Genomic DNA, 17464 nt, shown 5'->3' with positions numbered 1-17464 from the left:
AGGTTTACATAAGGCACTTGATGTTCTGTTCTGTTTTTCCTGTTCATGTATAAAAAAGGCAAGGAGAGGATTGGTCTACTTTAGAAAGTTTTTGGAAGACTAGTTAAGTTGTCATGTGGAACACAACTGTTACTGAACAAATGTGAAAGTCAAGTAAATAATTCTGAGTTGAAATTACCTACTGTTATGTTATTCTTTTATTGTGAAAATTGTGAAAATTCCTTTTACACGCAAATTAAGCCCCTCAAATATTTTTCCGGCTCATGAATGTGTATAAGAAAGGTAAGAAGCAGTTTAATTGTTACATTTTAGAAAATTCTTTGAAGGCTCTTCTAGGTCACATTGAACACAACAGATGTGGAAGTTAATTGAATAAATTAATAAATGAAAGTAAATAATTCGGTTAATTCTTGTTTACGTGTTATTTATTAGGCCCGGCGAATTCTTATTAAAGTGTGCAAGAACCTCTATAACCTATGTAATGATCTTGGAAAAACAATACATGGATTTCAAACTGGGCTCCTAACAATGTGGCTCGGGCTCCTAACTTTAAACTTTAGGAGCCCGAAGGGCTCCCTAAAATTTTTCTTAGGCAGCAGCCTTGCCCCCTTTTGTTTTTCTTGCCATTTCCTTTCTTTTTTTTTTATGAAGGAGCCTCTGCGGAGGAGACAGGACATAGACTGTAACTAACTGACGGAATAGACGGAGCAATGGTGTAGTATACTTATAATACCCCAAAACATGACAAAGGAAAGTATTTTATGATACATGCATCCAGAGTATCATTACAGTAGAGTGCGTATCTCAACCTTAGAGTGGATAGGAAACGAGTAACTGGAATGATGCCAATTTATAAACATGGGTTTGGTTGTCTTCACCTTCGAATTCAAAATTCTGTGAAAGAGTTAAAACTTTCTATAGGCGGAATTAAAAACTCAAAGTTAGCAGTAAACCGATACTACTTATATCAGTGAGTTCTTAAACTGATATCTCAGCTCAAACACAATTAAGTTAATTTTGTATGGTGTTTTCTCGCACTTTATATTTGTGGCAAATTGAAGTGTGTGTGATTTAACGCTCAACAGGAGAGCACTGACGCAAAAATAATCAGAGCTAACCGACGCCATGGAGCTTGGATTGCAGTAGAGATATATTTCGATCCATTTCCTTCAGCTCCGATTTGCACTTGTCCAACATGCGAATGTCTGGTTCCATTTGTCGTGCACTCTGCTCCTCGCTTTCAGTAATACTCTGGAGATCCTCCAGCTACGGAGAAACGAATATACATGTATAGGGTTAGTTAAAAGACAGTTTAGACGGTGTTTAACAAAACCACGTTCTAAGCCATTTTCAATTTTACCATCAGTCATATATCTAAACATTGTCTGCCGTTGACGGTAGCAAGAAGGCTTGCATCCCAGACTAGGAAACTATTTATCTACTTTAAATAAAACACTTATTAACAGATTTGGAGGCCCACTGATTGTCTTAAGCCGCGGCCTCAGTTGGACTCTGTTTAAATAACTGGCCCAAAAGGTTTGTCAGTTAACTTTGATATTCATTACGGGGTAACAACATATTAGGTAGCTTGTATAGTTACCGCCTCCCTTTTACAAAGAAAAAAATGTAAGCACCCAAGGTAAGTTCACTGTGATTTTCATTATACTCCTGTTTTGACATAAACTGTAAAGCCACTGCTAGATGTATGAAAGATAAGAGCAGAGAAATTTCTTTACTTCAGAAAGTAGTAAGTGTACCCTTACGTACAAAGGGTGAAAAAACGGCCGAATCACCAAGATTTGAATATCTCTTATTAGAGTGCTGGAATTTGTTTAATTTGTTTGCGTCCAATTTTCCAACAACACCCAGGCTTACTTATTAACTTTGACAATAAAAGGGAGCAACAACTGCATCAAAAAAACGTAGAAGAGTCGGTATATAAACACACAGATCCGGGATTGCTGTTTCATAAGGAAGAGTTTATGCCTCCAAAATGCCTCGGCTCCTATTCCCTTTCTTTTAATAACGAAAGTAGGAGTGGAACGACATCTCAAGATTACTTCTTTTTCTCGCTTTCTGATGCTACTCTAACTTTGAGTCAAACTACTATTTTCCTGTAATGCATAAAACGGACATTCCAACAAACGTAATTCTGTTTGCTAAGAATGGCAATACACTTTATAGATGCTGCACGACATACGTCAGTAATCTCATCTTCGATTTTTCGCACTTCAGCTTCTATCTCTTCCAACTTGGATTTGATGCCAGGAATTTCATTGTTTTCTAGAGACTCCAGCTAAAGAAAAGGACAAATACAAAATGTCAACACAAGAGAGACATTTTGCTGTTATTAACACAAACAATCACACGCCTTTGGAAAATAAAGTTTTCGTAGCTGCCACTGGAGAAAACTTTGCAAATGCACCTCTGACAGAGGAGGCCAATAAAAACCTGTCACAAAGAAAACTTTCTTTAAAAACTTCCAAATTTTAGTTTGTTTATTGTTTTTCTTAGAGGTTTTTCTTCAGGTACTCCGGTTCTCCCCTCTCCTCAAAAACCAACATTTTTAAATTCCAATTCGATCTGGAAAGTGTCCCCAATTAGTGCTATGCGCTAAATACATTGGCATTTAAATAAAGTGACTTATTTTACTTATTGAATAAATACTTTTCTGCACTACACACGTGTCATTCATGCCTTCAGCGGTAATTTAATCCACTCTTTCTTGGGTCTCCAGTCTGCTTTTAAAAACAAAATGTCGTCCATCGTAAATGAGTAGCTTTCCTCAGTCTTTTTTTACACTTGCTTGAAAGGCATTTTAAAAAACATACCCAACTACAGAAATGAACACTAACATGACCAAGCATTATTTGTTTCCTTGTTTACTACGCCTGACATTCCAGAACCCACTGTTTGAATTTGAAAGCCACTGAATGAATGCCCAACATATGGACGGACTTATTCACAACTGATTAGCAAACTCACAGTTTCTTTAGCCGGAGCCAGTTGAAGTATGTCATCATATCGCTTTTGCTCTTCTGTGAGACTTCTTTCATTCGCCACTCGTTTCTCAGGAAGAGTTCGAATTTTAGTCCTCAGCTGCGAAATAATCCAAACGACGAACATTTTAACGTCTGACACAAAGTTACACATTATTATCATTGGGTTTTCAACTGTTTTGTAAAGTAGCGGACATACTTTTGAAAGCACCGGACGTGAATGTTTTCCTGGCGCCGTAAGGCGCCTCGCGAGCGCCTAAGGCGCAAGCACCTAGGGGGGTCTGAGGGCATGCTCCCCCAGGAAATATTTAAAATAGAATACTCAGAAACGCCATTTCCAGCGTTTCTGGAACCAAGGAAACAGTTTCCTAGGCAATGCTGGCGCTCACTAAAATTCTCTGTAAAAAGTAAATCACTGAATGAAAATGGTCAGTTGGTAGGGGGAGGGGGAGGGAGAATGGCAACAACAGAATTTTCATTGGCTTATCATTATTCTGTTATCCTCTAGTCAGTATGTTCATGAGATGCCTTAGTAAGAAAAATATATAATACAGTGGTAACAAAAAAATCGCCAATATTGATCTCAAAGTACCGGACGTGGAATGGCAAACGACCGGACGAAACGTCCGGCCTTCGGCCTCAAATGAAAACCCTGATTATAGTTGCCAAAATCACTGCCACTGCCACTGTCTCCGTCATTAACATTTACACTAAAATGATAATTTGTGATTTGCTAATCTCAAGCGGGTGGGGGAAGCTGCAAAATTTGAAATAAATTACTAAAAAACCAACAAGAAATGTTTTCTCTTGGTTCAGCCTTTCGCCACTAAACTACAATTGATACTAGAGGGCCATACACGATTCCAAAAAGACTTTCAAACTTAGTAACAAAGGTAGGTTTGGAGATGTAACCTCAACTATCAAAACATTTGGTGAACTTTTGCTTTGCATTCTCCCAATTTGACAAGCTATGTATCAAACACTCGTAAGAGTTTTTCATCCGGTCTCTAAACACCTCGAAGTTGGTTTAAAGAAAAAAAACTCGGGTTCGCCTCCTTCTTCAACCCACTTCTCGGGGTTGGCAATTCGAATGAAGCCTTCTTCCTCGTGTTTGATTATGATATACTACATCTTACCTCCGCAACAAGGGCGGCGACCTCTCTGTTAGTGTTAAACGTTCGGTGACACAAAGGACACCCGCTAGTGTGCACATCCTCACTTTCCAGTTTAGACACATACTTGGAGTAGATTTTCTCCAGTGAGCCAATAATGCCTCGTTCACTGAAAAGTGCATCAACATTGAACAAATGACCCATGTAACCAAAACAATTTAAAGCCCAGAAAATGTTTTGACAGCATACATCCATGAAAACGCAGCGCGCAACGTCACCGTTTGCTGAGTTCTAAAGATCACGGTCTCGGTATTTTTCTCTCAACTTCGACGGATAACACTTCCTTTGATCATGACCAATTTAGGAAAGCATAAGGAAAACGCGAAAGAATTGTGTCTATGCATGAGCACACTAAACAAGAAGTCAAACTCTTTTTTCTTTTCTTTTTTTTTTTTTTTTTTCGCCACAGAATCCAAACGACCTTAAAACTTTTCAAGACTCAACCTTCCGCTCTGGTTTCAAAATGTTCTTTTTCTTAAGACTTTCTTGACCAAAAATTTAGGCCTTACTAAAACAATGCTCGTTGCCTTGCCTACATAGGTACTTACTCTTGCAGAGTGGCAATATTAACGCGGACGTGTTCTCTTGTGGTGTTATAGTCATTCTCCCCACACGCTTCAGATATTTGTCTTCGGTGCTGTTGGGCTTTATCTTCTTTGTCTTTCAAGTTCTCTCTGTTGAACAGTGATGTTCAAAATGTGTGTTAAAAGAATCTCCAAAAAATAATGTAGTTAAAATAGTTGAATAATCTACCACATAGAATCTTTAACAATATGCAACTGCTGTAACTGCATCTCAGCGAGTTGGAACTTCGACAAAAATAAGAGGACTTTATTTGTGCTGTTTTTCAGGATGAATAGCTTCGTTCAACCATAGTCCGTGCTGGTTTTTGGACATAAAATTCAAGGAGTATTCAAGGAGTATTCAAGCACTAAAACTGAGTTTTCGAGGAGTACTCAGAGCAAGTTTACTTTGCCTTGCACTATGTTTCGAAATGTTTTCACTGGTTAATAGCAACTTTAAAAAAGCTCCCCCGGATATAATCTGTCCCCGATTTTGAAATCTGCGCTCAATCCCTGAATTACTTTGATACTATCCTCCATCATTTCCCGTCCGAACAAAAATGCAAGGAGTTTTCATTATTTTCAAGCACTTTCAGCAAAATTCTTCTTTCCAAGGGCTTTTTAAGCGCCCTTGACTGAATCTAAAATTAAATTCCAGGGCTTTTCAAGGACTACAAGGAGTAGCTCGAACACTGCTTATATCCGTCTCCAGGGAATAAAATATTCAGAATAACCAGATATGAGCACAATAAGAATTTTACGGTTTGTTAAAGTTATCCGCTCCTCGGACAACCTGATATGATTTCCCGTGTTGGCGAATTCCTGCGTGGCATAGACAAATGCTGGAGTGTAATGTGAAAGCCTGAACACAATCCATGCTTGTCTCTTTTTCATGCAAACAGACCTCACAGATCGCAAGACTGACATGACGCTTTCCTCGAGAATTCCTTGGAGTACAGCAGTTGAAATGAGCTAAAATTATAGAGACAGTAAGATCTGGAAGCCGTCTGCTCTTACATGATCATCCTTTTCCGAGTCTGTTTGGAAGACAGCTGTTGTTTCAGTTTCTGCAGATTGTTCCTGGTTTCCTTGAGCTCCCTTTCCTTCACTCGTAAGTGCTCCTGTAGCCTTGTATAGAGGCTCTCTGATGTACCACGTGCGCCTAGTGTTGTCTTCAGATCCTCCTCATGGCGATCCATACTGAAAACAACAGACATATTGATTGTCACACGAACATACGGAAGAAATCATCAAAAAGAAATGAATGGAATTAAAACCCTATCAAGGGTAATGACTCCAACTTCATAAGGTCTCTTAGGTAATTTGTGTTGCAAGTAGAACTAACCATATTAGTTTACTATTCATAATTCAAGCTATGCAAACTCGAAATCAATCTTTATATCAGTCATAGAAGTCACGAGGACCATTGCGTCAACAAAACGACAATCTTACATTAGAAAATTACATTAGAAACGACTAAGTCTGTCGCAAATTATCGCCACATTATCGCCAGTACGACTTATTTTCTCCGTTTAATTTACTTGTTTCAGTATTGTGCCAAAGGTTAGCTAGTTTGTACCAACTTCAAATAAATCATTAGGGCAACGTTGACATCGCTCCAGACTGATCTGTCCTTGTCACTGCTGCTATTGAGCCAACCAAGTCTCTTTTCTTAGCAAAACTCGGTTTTGTTCTTAACGCTGTGTTCTCATTCTCACATTTTCTGGATGGCGTCTTCTTTGCTACTCTTGTCTTTAGCTAACATGTCCAGTTTAGCTTGTGTTGTTGACTGCAAGTGCATCGCCTGCTGCTCTTCTCTTAGTTGACGCAGTTCGTTATCAACTGTACGCTTCTGAGACTGCAGTTTATCAATCTCTTGTCCTAATTCACCCACATTACCACTTCCTTGAGCAAGTTCAAGTTCTCTTTCCTGAAATACGACAACGCGTTACTAAGATCAAAGTTCTTTTTGAAATTTCCCCCTCTCGTCTTAGAAGAAAACTTCAAGTAAAGTTGCATGAAATGAGACAAAGTGTTTTTATGATCAAACGTTTTCTGTCAAATTTGTCCCTATCGTGTTCATAGAGTTCTCGTTTTGTTCAGGTTTTACTGAGTTTTGAAACGTTTGAAATAGCTAAACCAGACATGTATTGTTTGTCATTTCACCCCCCCCCCCCCCCGCCCCATCTTCTGACGTTTTTTTTTTTTTTGGTTTGTTTGTTTGTTTTTGTTTTTTTGCTTTTTTTATAATTAGTTTGCCCTGATGCCTGTTCTGATGTGATTTGACTTTTCTATTCATGTACTTAATGGAAGTAACACGTCTTATGGTCCAGATATCTTATAAGGTCCTGTGTTAGGAAACAACCACGAGTATTACCACTCTTACCCTCCCCTCCCCCCTCGAAAGGGAAGTAAGTCCATAGCAAGCTTACCTAGCCCCTACAATGGAATTTACAATCGCTTGATAACTAACCATCCATCAACAAGGAACATCAACCAACAATCCTCAACAAGGAATATTAAAAGTCACTTCATACAACAATACTTGGAATTGCGAGGGTTCGGTTTCCCCGAGGATACCCACCGCTCTCTGCAGCTCCTCCTCCAGTGATTTCAGTCTGTTAGCTGAGGCATCAACATTGCTCAACTCCTGCCCAATCTGCCTCAGCTTCTGTTGATTTTCCCTCTGTCAAAAAAGAAAAAAAAACATAAAATTTATGGTCTTGAAAAATTATAATTACAGGTAATAAGAATAGCGATTTCAGTTACAGGGACTATCTTGATGGTAACGGTAATTTGACTAATTTTCTCCTTAATTCGACGACTTTTCTCTTTCCTTTTAAATTGCGATTTCCAACTAAGGAGGGCAAATGAAATTTACCACGTAAGAGTTTTATGATAATATTTATGCCACATAACATTCTCAAACAAAGAGTTCCACTCAAAAAGGTTGAGGCCTCTTTGTATTTTTCGCTGTAAATTGCGAATCTAGATGTCTTCAGACTTTAGGAAAGTTGGCTCGAGTGTCCTATGAACTAAACATTCTTTAAAAATCTCACTAAACCATTTCAACAAAATGTCAGATAATAGTTTGGGACTACTCAGTACTGTCAGTGTTCACAATCAGAATCTTTTGAGAAAGCGTCTATATCTGAACTAATAGTTCTTAAAAGTTCTTAATTTTTTAACTTTGACTGAATTTTGGACAGCCTCTTGCTTCCAACATGTACTCCGAGCAAAAAAGTTACGACAAGTCGATAAAATGTTAAGACGAACTTTTTGTCCCTTACGGATGCGACAAAAGGCAATCAAGTCCTTGGGAATGACAGGCCCTCGCCGTACCGTTCATCAGGGTGGAATGTAAAGTCACCGAGAATAAGCGTTCTTGCCGATTATTTTTATTAGGCCAGGTAAAGAAACATTTTGCGACAGTTTCTAAACGTTCACGACGTTAAGATGAACTGCTTCGTTTAAAAATTGAAAATGTACAAGGTAATAGTCGTACAACAGACGAAAGCTAATATTAACAACGGCCAGGATAGGGTCCTGTTTTGATGCATTACGCTGGTTTAATTACCATTAGCTTGTTCTTGAGCCGAATGGTTTCCTCACACTGTGCCTGGTTCTTCTTCATATCGTCGATTTTCCTCTGCACCTTGTTTAAGTTCTCATCAAAAACTTGCTGTCAAACAAATCCACAAATAAACAAGGTTCAAGAAATCAAATTGAAGAGCAACTTAAAAATAATCATAAATTTTCAATACGTTATTAGTTGACAAAATTTACAGCTGGATGGATTTCCTTGAAAATGAAACGTATAATTTTGCATGTATTTCGTGCAGTGGATTTTCTTTTATATGTATATGTCGTCAAGTACTCCGAATTATTATATAGACACGAGTGTTTTACTAGAAAATACACCACTCGTAAAAATTCATGCGAAGCTACATCCGGGACCCGAGTGGCGTATTTTCCATATCCTCACTAGTGAGGATATTGATGACGTCATTTCCCGCTTTTTCACGGTTGTTTATGCAAACAGTCGGTGAAAAATGGCGGTCAATAGATTTGGCTATATAATATAAAGAAAATTACTCTCGCCGCGCTCGTTCGCAAAATATTGTTTTTACCACTCGAAAATATAATTCAAATCTTCGCGCCACCGTGTAGTATCCTCTATGTACATGCCACTGACTCACCTGAAGGTAATAACATTTCTTTAAACGACCTGCTTACCCTTTTGCGCTTGGTGTCATCGATAACGTTTTGATATTTTTTCTTCATTTCTCCCATGAACTGATCCACTCTGTCCTCTGCAAAGGGCCCTTTTTCGTAACCTTAAAAACCAACAGAGTTTGAAACTATTAAGAGAATTTGTATTTGTTACGTTCACCCGATAAAAGTTCAAAAAGATACAACCGAAGGTTGGGGGACACAACCGAAAAGCGGCCGAGGCACCATTTCTCAGCCTTCTTCTACTAAGCCTCTCCCTTGGTTCTATGTACATGGATGCGCTATGCGTGTATACTTTCAAGATGTAATGACTTTTAACTTCAAAGTTTGAAAACGATATATTTAAAGAGCACTTTAATGTGCGAAAAACGGTGAAGGTACAGTACAACAAGATGCGATCCATAATTATCTTGGTGACATTGTCCAGTTAAAAGGGAAAACCGTCAGAGGATTGCATAAAATTTCAAGGCTTCCAGAGCATTCCATCTGAATTTACTGATGTTGTCAAGAAAACACTAAACCAGTGCTCTTCTGTACTTCCATCAATATGCCCATTTTCATTTCCTGAATTCTGACTGTTTCTCGTTCATTAATTTTATGATGTTTACACTTTAAATGAGACACCCCTGGGTTGAGCGAAATAAAGAAATTATCAACCATCCGTTTTGCCTGTACCTCTGAAGTCAAACTCCTTGGCAAGGTCCATAATGGCCTTGTCTCTATCACTAAGGTTCTGCTTGTGTCTCTGCAGAGAAAGCAAACAAAGCATTTTGTGTGTAAAAACATGAACATGTGGAAAAAACGACAACATGTCACTTCCTTTACAGAACAGCAATTCTTGAAGTATTACAAGAGAGACACCAAACATACATGTACACATCTGATGACGGTAATTACAAAAAAATGACCAAGGACGATTTTAAGAAGATGAGAAAAGACTACATAAAACCACGAAAACAGCGCCAAGACTAGAAACCGTTCAATGAATATTTCGAAAAAAAAATAAAACTACATGCATGATAAAAGCTATATACATGATATCAATTTTGAAAGATACATACACGATAAGCGATATGAGTTAAGGAAACACCATATATAAAATTATCAAACAGTTAAATTTCCTGACTGATTTTTCTTTCTCAGCTTACCTGAGCCTGTTGTTCAAGTTTCCCTCCTTCCATTAGAAACTGATTCTGTTCAGCTGTCAACCTTTGCTGGTCTTTGCTTAGCTTCTGCAGTTTGCTTTCATCCTACATTTCACAGTATTTAAAAACACAAAATACCTCCTTTTGATTTTCTTTTTTTCATTATTCAAACTGAACTTTATTTATGCTCTTCAGGGTATTTCAAATCGCTTACAAGTGATTTCCAGAATAAAAATAGAAGACCTAGGTAATCCCGAATTGTGAAAGGCTATAGAAGACCTAACTAATCAAATGAACACTCTCCAGCATGGCCACATCGCAATCCACTATACCGAAAAAGATGGCGCTCATACGTGCAAAAACGCACAAAAAAATCTTAAAACTTCAAACCTAGCATACACAATGTTGTTATTACAGGGACAAATTTGGCAAAAAAAAAAGGCAAAGGGCCTACTGACTGTGTTAGGCTTGCAAGGTATTGTGGTCAAATGTACAGCCACTATCTTTTCCTGTATGGTGGATTGACTAAAAGAAACTCACCAAGTCAACTGTTATCAGGATTTCTATCAAACTTGGGGAAGAAATTAAAACCTGATTCTTAGCCTATTGCATGCCATCTTTGTAGAAGTGCCAAAATGGGTTTGTAATTCCAGTTATTGCTTATTGTTCCTTTTCAAACAATGCGCACAGCTCTACATCAGTTCTTACATCTCTCAAGGTGTTTTCCTTTTCTATGACCCTTGCTTGAAAATCTGAATAAATCTGGTGTAGCTCCTCCACAGATCCTAAATGTAAAGATTAAATACACAAATTGACAGCAATTCATGAAATAATGTACAAACTATCAACGGTCATCAGAAGGGTAGACTACAAGCAGTCTTTCTTTTTTCTCCTAAATTCTGTGGTGCACATGATGGATGTAGCGAGTGGCAAAGTAACATGCTCACTTTGTGCGCATGATCCGAGGAAAAACGTATGACTGCTCACAGTCCAAAAGAAGGGTATCGACCATTTTCTCATGGTCTCAATCTCATTAGCTAATCAAACGAGCACAACCATTCCGAACATCATATATCAGCAATGTATCATCATCAAATTTTTACCGATACACGTACCTAAGATTGCAGCAGAACATTCCAACAGAAAGAAAATAAAAGATGGTACAACAATGAAAATTTAAAGTTTGACAGACAAATCCACATGAAAAGATTCATTAGCAACTAAATTACGTCAAAACATGTCTAGAAGAAATAAATACCATTAAAGAGATTGGTGATCTTGTCTTTCAGATCACCCTCCACTTTGAAGAGCTGTCTCTTTTCTGTCGACAAGGATTCTGGAAAAATGAGATCCAAAATAAAGCGCGATTAAGTAAACTGAGATAGACAAAATTTTCAGCCCAGCAAGAGCGCATCAAGGAATCACACGTAAAGTGGAACCTCATTGATTCATGGCCATTCTGATGATGGGTCAACCTCATTACTATGGCACCTTTCTTGTTCATCCAGTCATTTTCTTACACAAAACCTGTTAAATCTGGGGAGCTTATTCCAAATGTACTCTACGTAGGTTCTATTATCAATACCTTAAACAGTCTGTCATATACTATGTGAGTTGCACCTTTCACATGTTGACATACAAACATGTAATGTTTATCTGAACCACCAAAAACGTCACCCCAAGTTAAGACGTACCAACTTTTTTCTCCAGCTGAAATACATCGTCAGCAATACTTGCAAGCTCAGCAAGCCTCAACTGCAACAAAAATTAAACATCAGGAGTCATAACTTATTTAACATTAATTTTTATAACCCCGGTAGCCTTCTGTGCAGTGTATAATACATGTAAGCATTGGCTTGCTGTACATAGTAATCATGTTAGCTAGCTAACAAAACCAAAATGAAGATGTCACACAAAGAGTAGGTCATTGTAGGCAAAAAGTAAGCCCTGATCATGACTATTCATGAACTGTTCATGGCATACAGTCAAGTACACTGCACTTGTCTGATGAACACTGTGCCAGGATTCAGCCATAATGGCAGCATCAACTACTTAACGAGTATTCAATGCCATTGCATGTACGGAGCCACAATTACCTCTACTGGTTCAAGGTTTTCATTCAATTCCTTTACTTTGTCTTTTGTGGCTGCAACTTTCCCCTGAGTTTGTGTGAGTTCATCTGCTATCTGCAAAATATAGAAACAAACATACTGTAATACAATAGCACTGAGATGCGCAATAAACAACTCTTTATTATTTGACATCTTATAGAGAGACGGCTAATATATCGCAAGTAGAACGCATTTTTGACAATTTCATACATGTAAAAGTAATCTTTGGCGCTGGTAAAAATGATCATAAATAAACAACACAAAAGCATCACATTTTCAATACGTTATTTGAAGGTCATTTGTTTTTGTTTTTTTTGCAAGCCATTTACTAACTAAAGATACTTTATGTACTAAATGCAAGTAATAATTATTATTCTTAAAGTTTGCTGGGCTTTATTATTCATATTGGTTGCACTCATCTAAACAGAAGTCTGTTCATTACATAAAATTCCAATCAGACTCTAATTTTATTAATTTTTATGCATACCGCCTCTGCCTTTTCCTTGTTTGCTTTTAGATGATTCAAGTCTATACCATACTCTTTCACAGTTTGTGCCTATAAAATATAGAAAGAAGTGCACTTTACTGCATGTACATTCATGTAGTGTATTACTACAGTGTATGTGTAATGGAGAAGAGAATGACACTTCCAACCAAAGCATCTTGGCCATGATTACGCATTTTCCCCCATTAAAAGCTTGTCCAACAAAAACCTGGACATTGCAGCTACATTGGTATCAGGGAAGACTGTTTATAACTTAAACCGACATTACAACACTCTAATGCACGTAAGTAACAATATGTGGGATGTGCATTAGTCAACCCAAATTATATTCCTTCAAACTTTGTTATCTTAAAAATTCTTGGGAAAACTTAACTGTAAGCTTCTTCACTGGACTCATGCTAATCTACCAATAAATTACCTAAGACCTGTACAGTTATATCTATCTATCATAAAAGTTCAACTAACTTTCAATCATGGACTAAGGTAAATTGTGTTTCAAACAGCTATAGGCAAGGTTTTTTTTTGTGGGGAGGGGCGATTTGACAAAATTATGTATTGTATGAAGCTCATGTGTTTTCATCTGAGGTTCTATTTGGATTCAGGGATCATGTGCCACAAAGATAGTTATCATGAGTAATTTGTCTTTACAGTAAAAATGAATTAATTAACCCCTGCTAAACTAGCATGCTATTTCACTTAATTAACACTCCAAACCCATTTCATGCCAAGGAACTCAAGTCCTTATCAACCACTAAGCTAAAGGAAAAGGATTTTTAGGTGACATTACAAAGACCAACCTGCTCTTGTCTAAATTTACGAATTGCCTCCAGCGCTTTAATATACCTGTTAAGAGCATCATTGAAAAGTTAATGAACAATTACACATCTGTTAATGGCTCAGTAAACCTCTGCATCTGTACTTGCAAGTGTCTTTATAAAATTTGTACTCACATGTACTTCAAGGATCATGAAATGGTAAGATCTACAGTATACATTGTGCAAAATAATATCAAGGATCACAGTCTAGAGAACAGCAGAGTAATTAAAACCATTAAAAGTATTGCACAAGACACACCTGGTGGCAGCAAAGATATCATCAAATTTTTGTTTTAGTACTTTGCCCTCGCTTAATGGCCTGTAGCAAAAACATAATAAATCAATAAAATCAGAATAACCAGTAATACAATAATTCCACAGAAATACAGGCCTTAGGATAAAATTAATAAACTTTTCAATCCATTTTAAGGTAGACTATTATCACTTCTCACACCCAGGATGCAGAATCAAACCTTTTGGGTAAGTATGTAGATACTGTTCAAGCTTCTAAGTCTGCGGACAAATTCCTGAGCGAAGCTACAGTGTATTGTGCACTGTATTACAAATATGTGGCACTGTTCCATTATTCAGTTGTTCACAAGGAGCTTTCGTTAAGATACAGTGCTTAGTGTACTAATAATAATTGTGACAATATCAGATTTGCTTACTGACCAGTTAGACTCTTCTTGATGACAGAAAATCACATTATCCAAAACAGCCTTGGATACACCCAGGAATGAAATCATCTGAAGAAAAAAAAGTACAACATCGTTTCCAGATCAAATTAGGCCTCTCATCAAATGCGACCAAGTGCAGTCAATTGACTTGAAAACTGCTCTAGAGCACTTTTTTACTGACAGTAGTTACAATTTTTATACCAAAACCAATGTTCATAAAGTTAAACTATCAGCACACTTTAAGTCTAACCTTTGCATCTAAAAAAAAACAGGTTGACATCATTTTTTCTCACCTCCCTGTTGATATCAGCACACTTTGAGCTCAAACTTTGCCTCTAAAAAATAGGATGACATAACATTTCAAACCCACGTAATGCCCAAACATGCATGCATCACATAAAATGAAAATACAATCACAGAGTCTGATTATCAACAAACTGAGATTATTCAAACCACATTATTTTACAAATTTTATAAGTGAATAACAGCACTAAGTAGGAGTGTAATACCTCCCCATGAACCATGCGCATGATGTTTCCTTCCATGGTCCTTGTTTGTAACTTTTTATTCTGTGAGAGAAGGTGTTAATATTTTTAGTTTTGATTGAATATCACTGTATATTCAAAAGTTCCTTTTACACCAGCTGATTGCTACATACATGTATGGACAGTGAAGTAATGGATGTACTGTTGAGTGCAACTTTGTCTAATTGCCTGATTGGTCAACCAAATGAGTAACCAACCAGCCAGCTTACATAAACATGTATAAGACTGTTGTGGCAAGTGACTGACTGACTGACAGACTCACCAATCTGACTGAAGAGGCCTTTCAGAATTCACAACAACCTCGCTGAAATGTTACCTCATTTTATTTTATTTTGCTTCCCCAATAAGTATGGGAAAAATGAAAAAGAATAACTGGCATGTAGACAGAGAGACTACAGCAGTTGTAAACTCTGACAGTACTGTAAAACATTCAATTTCCAGCTGAAAGTTTTTTTTTTTTTTGGTTAATTCTCTCTCTGGTAAATTCTATATCTTCAACAATAAAAGTGAATGTTTGTGTATAAAGCATTAATATTTTTATACAAAATGTAGCTAGAGAAACCTGTTTGACCATACCAAACAAATACATGTATATTAGTGCAACTATATATATGAACTATAAGCTATAAATACTGTATTATGAATTAGTGCAACCATTATGAACAAGTCATAGGTTTACCTTTTGTTCAGACACCAATGACCTTGTGACAATAATGGGATTTCCAGTAACATCTCTGAATTGCAGTTTGATTTGAGCTTTTACTTCCAGCTCACCAGCTATCTAAATTAATATAGAACATTTTACACAATTATATATTACTTTACAGTTTTAAAACCATTTCTATGATAGTAACTAGCTGAGTCAAAGCCTGCATATCAAGTGCCCAACATTTCTTAAAGACATCCATGTACATGTATGACTGTAGATAGAAAACAGGTGTTTGAACTACATGTAAAAGGGGTCTGTCTCTACCTTTGGATCCTAAATAAATTATTCACACTAGTCTTATGGATTGTAAACTTGTTACATACTTTTTTTAACTTTTTTTTATTTATAAAAAAATAAAAAATAAATAAATAAATAAATAAACTTGTTACATGCTTTCTCTGTGAGCAAAACAGAAAATTTTCAGTGAAACATAACTATACAGTCTGTACTGGAGTGTACTTGTACATCAAATGTGATTTAACTGTTTTGAAGACCTGGGTAGTATAGCCTGTCAAAGGCAAAAGTTCATTCAACAATCTCTAACCTTCAAGTACACACTAATTTGAAGTTTGACCACAATGGCAACAATAATAAATAATTAGTACCAGTACATTTATAACATTATTGGAAATGGAATATAAGAAAAATCTATTTGAATTGCAGATGAAAGAGTGAATAAATGAGATACTATTGTACTTATGTATGCAACTTTAGCAGTTGCAAAAAGACAGGAAATTTTCAGGCTTGTAGAGAATTTATTTTTGCAACTGTTTATTAACATATGCTGTACACGTGATTGTGGTATTCTCTCATTTACTCAGCATTATATTATAAAATATCTGAAGTTCCCCTTGAATGATTTCCCCAGGGTCAGGTGAGGATCAAATTTAAAAGACTTTCTGGTGATCAGTTATAGTTTGAAAATGTGCTCAGATTCTTGATACACAAAAGTCTTTGTGGTTAGAGTGTATTAAGACTTTTGATTTAAGTCATTTGGATGGTTCTTTGTTGCTAACTGATTACTGCACAGTGCTGTTTCCTTGGCCACAATTTACTCAAGAAACTTTACTCAACGCTCTCCCTTTTTAACCAAGAGGCTACTGTGCACTGGCACATTACCTAGGAAACCAAACAAAGGGCTAAGGGTATCTATTAAAGGAGGAAGTAGTAAATTAATGCTCTTCTCCACTTCGTCCGTCAGAATCCACATTGGACACAGACTTTCAGATACTTCTAGACTACATGATTGTTCTCTAAATGGATAAGATGTTAGTTACTAATAAAAGAAAATCACGCTGCTGTGTCAGTGGGGAGTGGAAACAAATGCTGCTTTTATCAAGAGTTGACAATGTAATTTGGCCACCTTAAGGAGATTCAAGTACTGACATCTTGACAATAATAGCCCTTCGTCAGAGTGAATGGCTAACACTTGAAACATCTGCACATGAACCTCTTTCCAGAGGCCAAATTATCTTATCATTTCTGTTAAAACCATACATACATATACTATAGAACATAGAAAACCAAGATACCTTTGGATCATGGACAAACAAATTTCCTTTGCTGCCAGGAGGCATGTCTCCGGTGGCCATGTAGTTCAGACATTCTATGACAGTCTGTAAGACAATCAGAGAATGAAATACGTTAAGTGATCTTGTTTTGAATATAAATACACCTGAAAGGCCTCATGTACAATAAGATTCCAAATAAAGGCTTATGTTATTCCTAGGAATTTTTTTGGCCTTTGTCTGATAAGGACCTCTTTTCTGGTGGCCTTGTCTTTGGAGGTCTAGCTTGGTTTATCAAAATGGGTTAGGCTTGATATAAAAAAATACAATTAACATAAAACCCATTACTAGCAACCTAAAACAACTAAAATTCACAGCCAATGAGCTTACATTCAAATGGACTAACAACATGTATAATATTACAGCAAAATGTTTCAATGTAGTTGAATAACAATGTAGTTGAATATCATGTAGGTTAAAGT

General features: G+C 36.8%; 1 protein-coding gene across 4 annotated transcripts in view; it reads right to left on the bottom strand.

The window, feature by feature from the left end:
- LOC146488099 (DNA repair protein RAD50-like) overlaps positions 1-17464 on the bottom strand; it is a 64969-nt gene that overhangs the window by 45267 nt on the left and 2238 nt on the right. For all 4 annotated transcript variants that reach the window (XM_085121354.1, XM_085121348.1, XM_085121360.1 and 1 more), the window contains exons 3-26: positions 17007-17090; positions 15445-15546; positions 14730-14789; positions 14514-14555; positions 14216-14289; positions 13803-13862; positions 13526-13571; positions 12711-12779; positions 12209-12298; positions 11807-11867; positions 11371-11448; positions 10821-10897; positions 10116-10217; positions 9643-9712; positions 8971-9071; positions 8312-8416; positions 7319-7420; positions 6453-6664; positions 5752-5934; positions 4720-4845; positions 4136-4280; positions 2986-3099; positions 2201-2296; positions 1119-1266 (exon numbers count right to left, since the gene is read on the bottom strand). In XM_085121354.1, the coding sequence (XP_084977480.1) occupies positions 1119-1266; positions 2201-2296; positions 2986-3099; positions 4136-4280; positions 4720-4845; positions 5752-5934; positions 6453-6664; positions 7319-7420; positions 8312-8416; positions 8971-9071; positions 9643-9712; positions 10116-10217; positions 10821-10897; positions 11371-11448; positions 11807-11867; positions 12209-12298; positions 12711-12779; positions 13526-13571; positions 13803-13862; positions 14216-14289; positions 14514-14555; positions 14730-14789; positions 15445-15546; positions 17007-17090 (2347 nt within the window). The remainder of the gene's footprint in view (positions 1-1118; positions 1267-2200; positions 2297-2985; positions 3100-4135; positions 4281-4719; positions 4846-5751; positions 5935-6452; positions 6665-7318; positions 7421-8311; positions 8417-8970; positions 9072-9642; positions 9713-10115; positions 10218-10820; positions 10898-11370; positions 11449-11806; positions 11868-12208; positions 12299-12710; positions 12780-13525; positions 13572-13802; positions 13863-14215; positions 14290-14513; positions 14556-14729; positions 14790-15444; positions 15547-17006; positions 17091-17464) is intronic.

This window comes from Pavona decussata, unplaced genomic scaffold (assembly GCF_977016875.1).
Source record: "Pavona decussata unplaced genomic scaffold, jaPavDecu1.1 SCAFFOLD_11, whole genome shotgun sequence".
Taxonomy (NCBI): Eukaryota; Metazoa; Cnidaria; class Anthozoa; order Scleractinia; family Agariciidae; genus Pavona; species Pavona decussata.
This window is presented reverse-complemented; position numbering and strand designations above follow the sequence as displayed.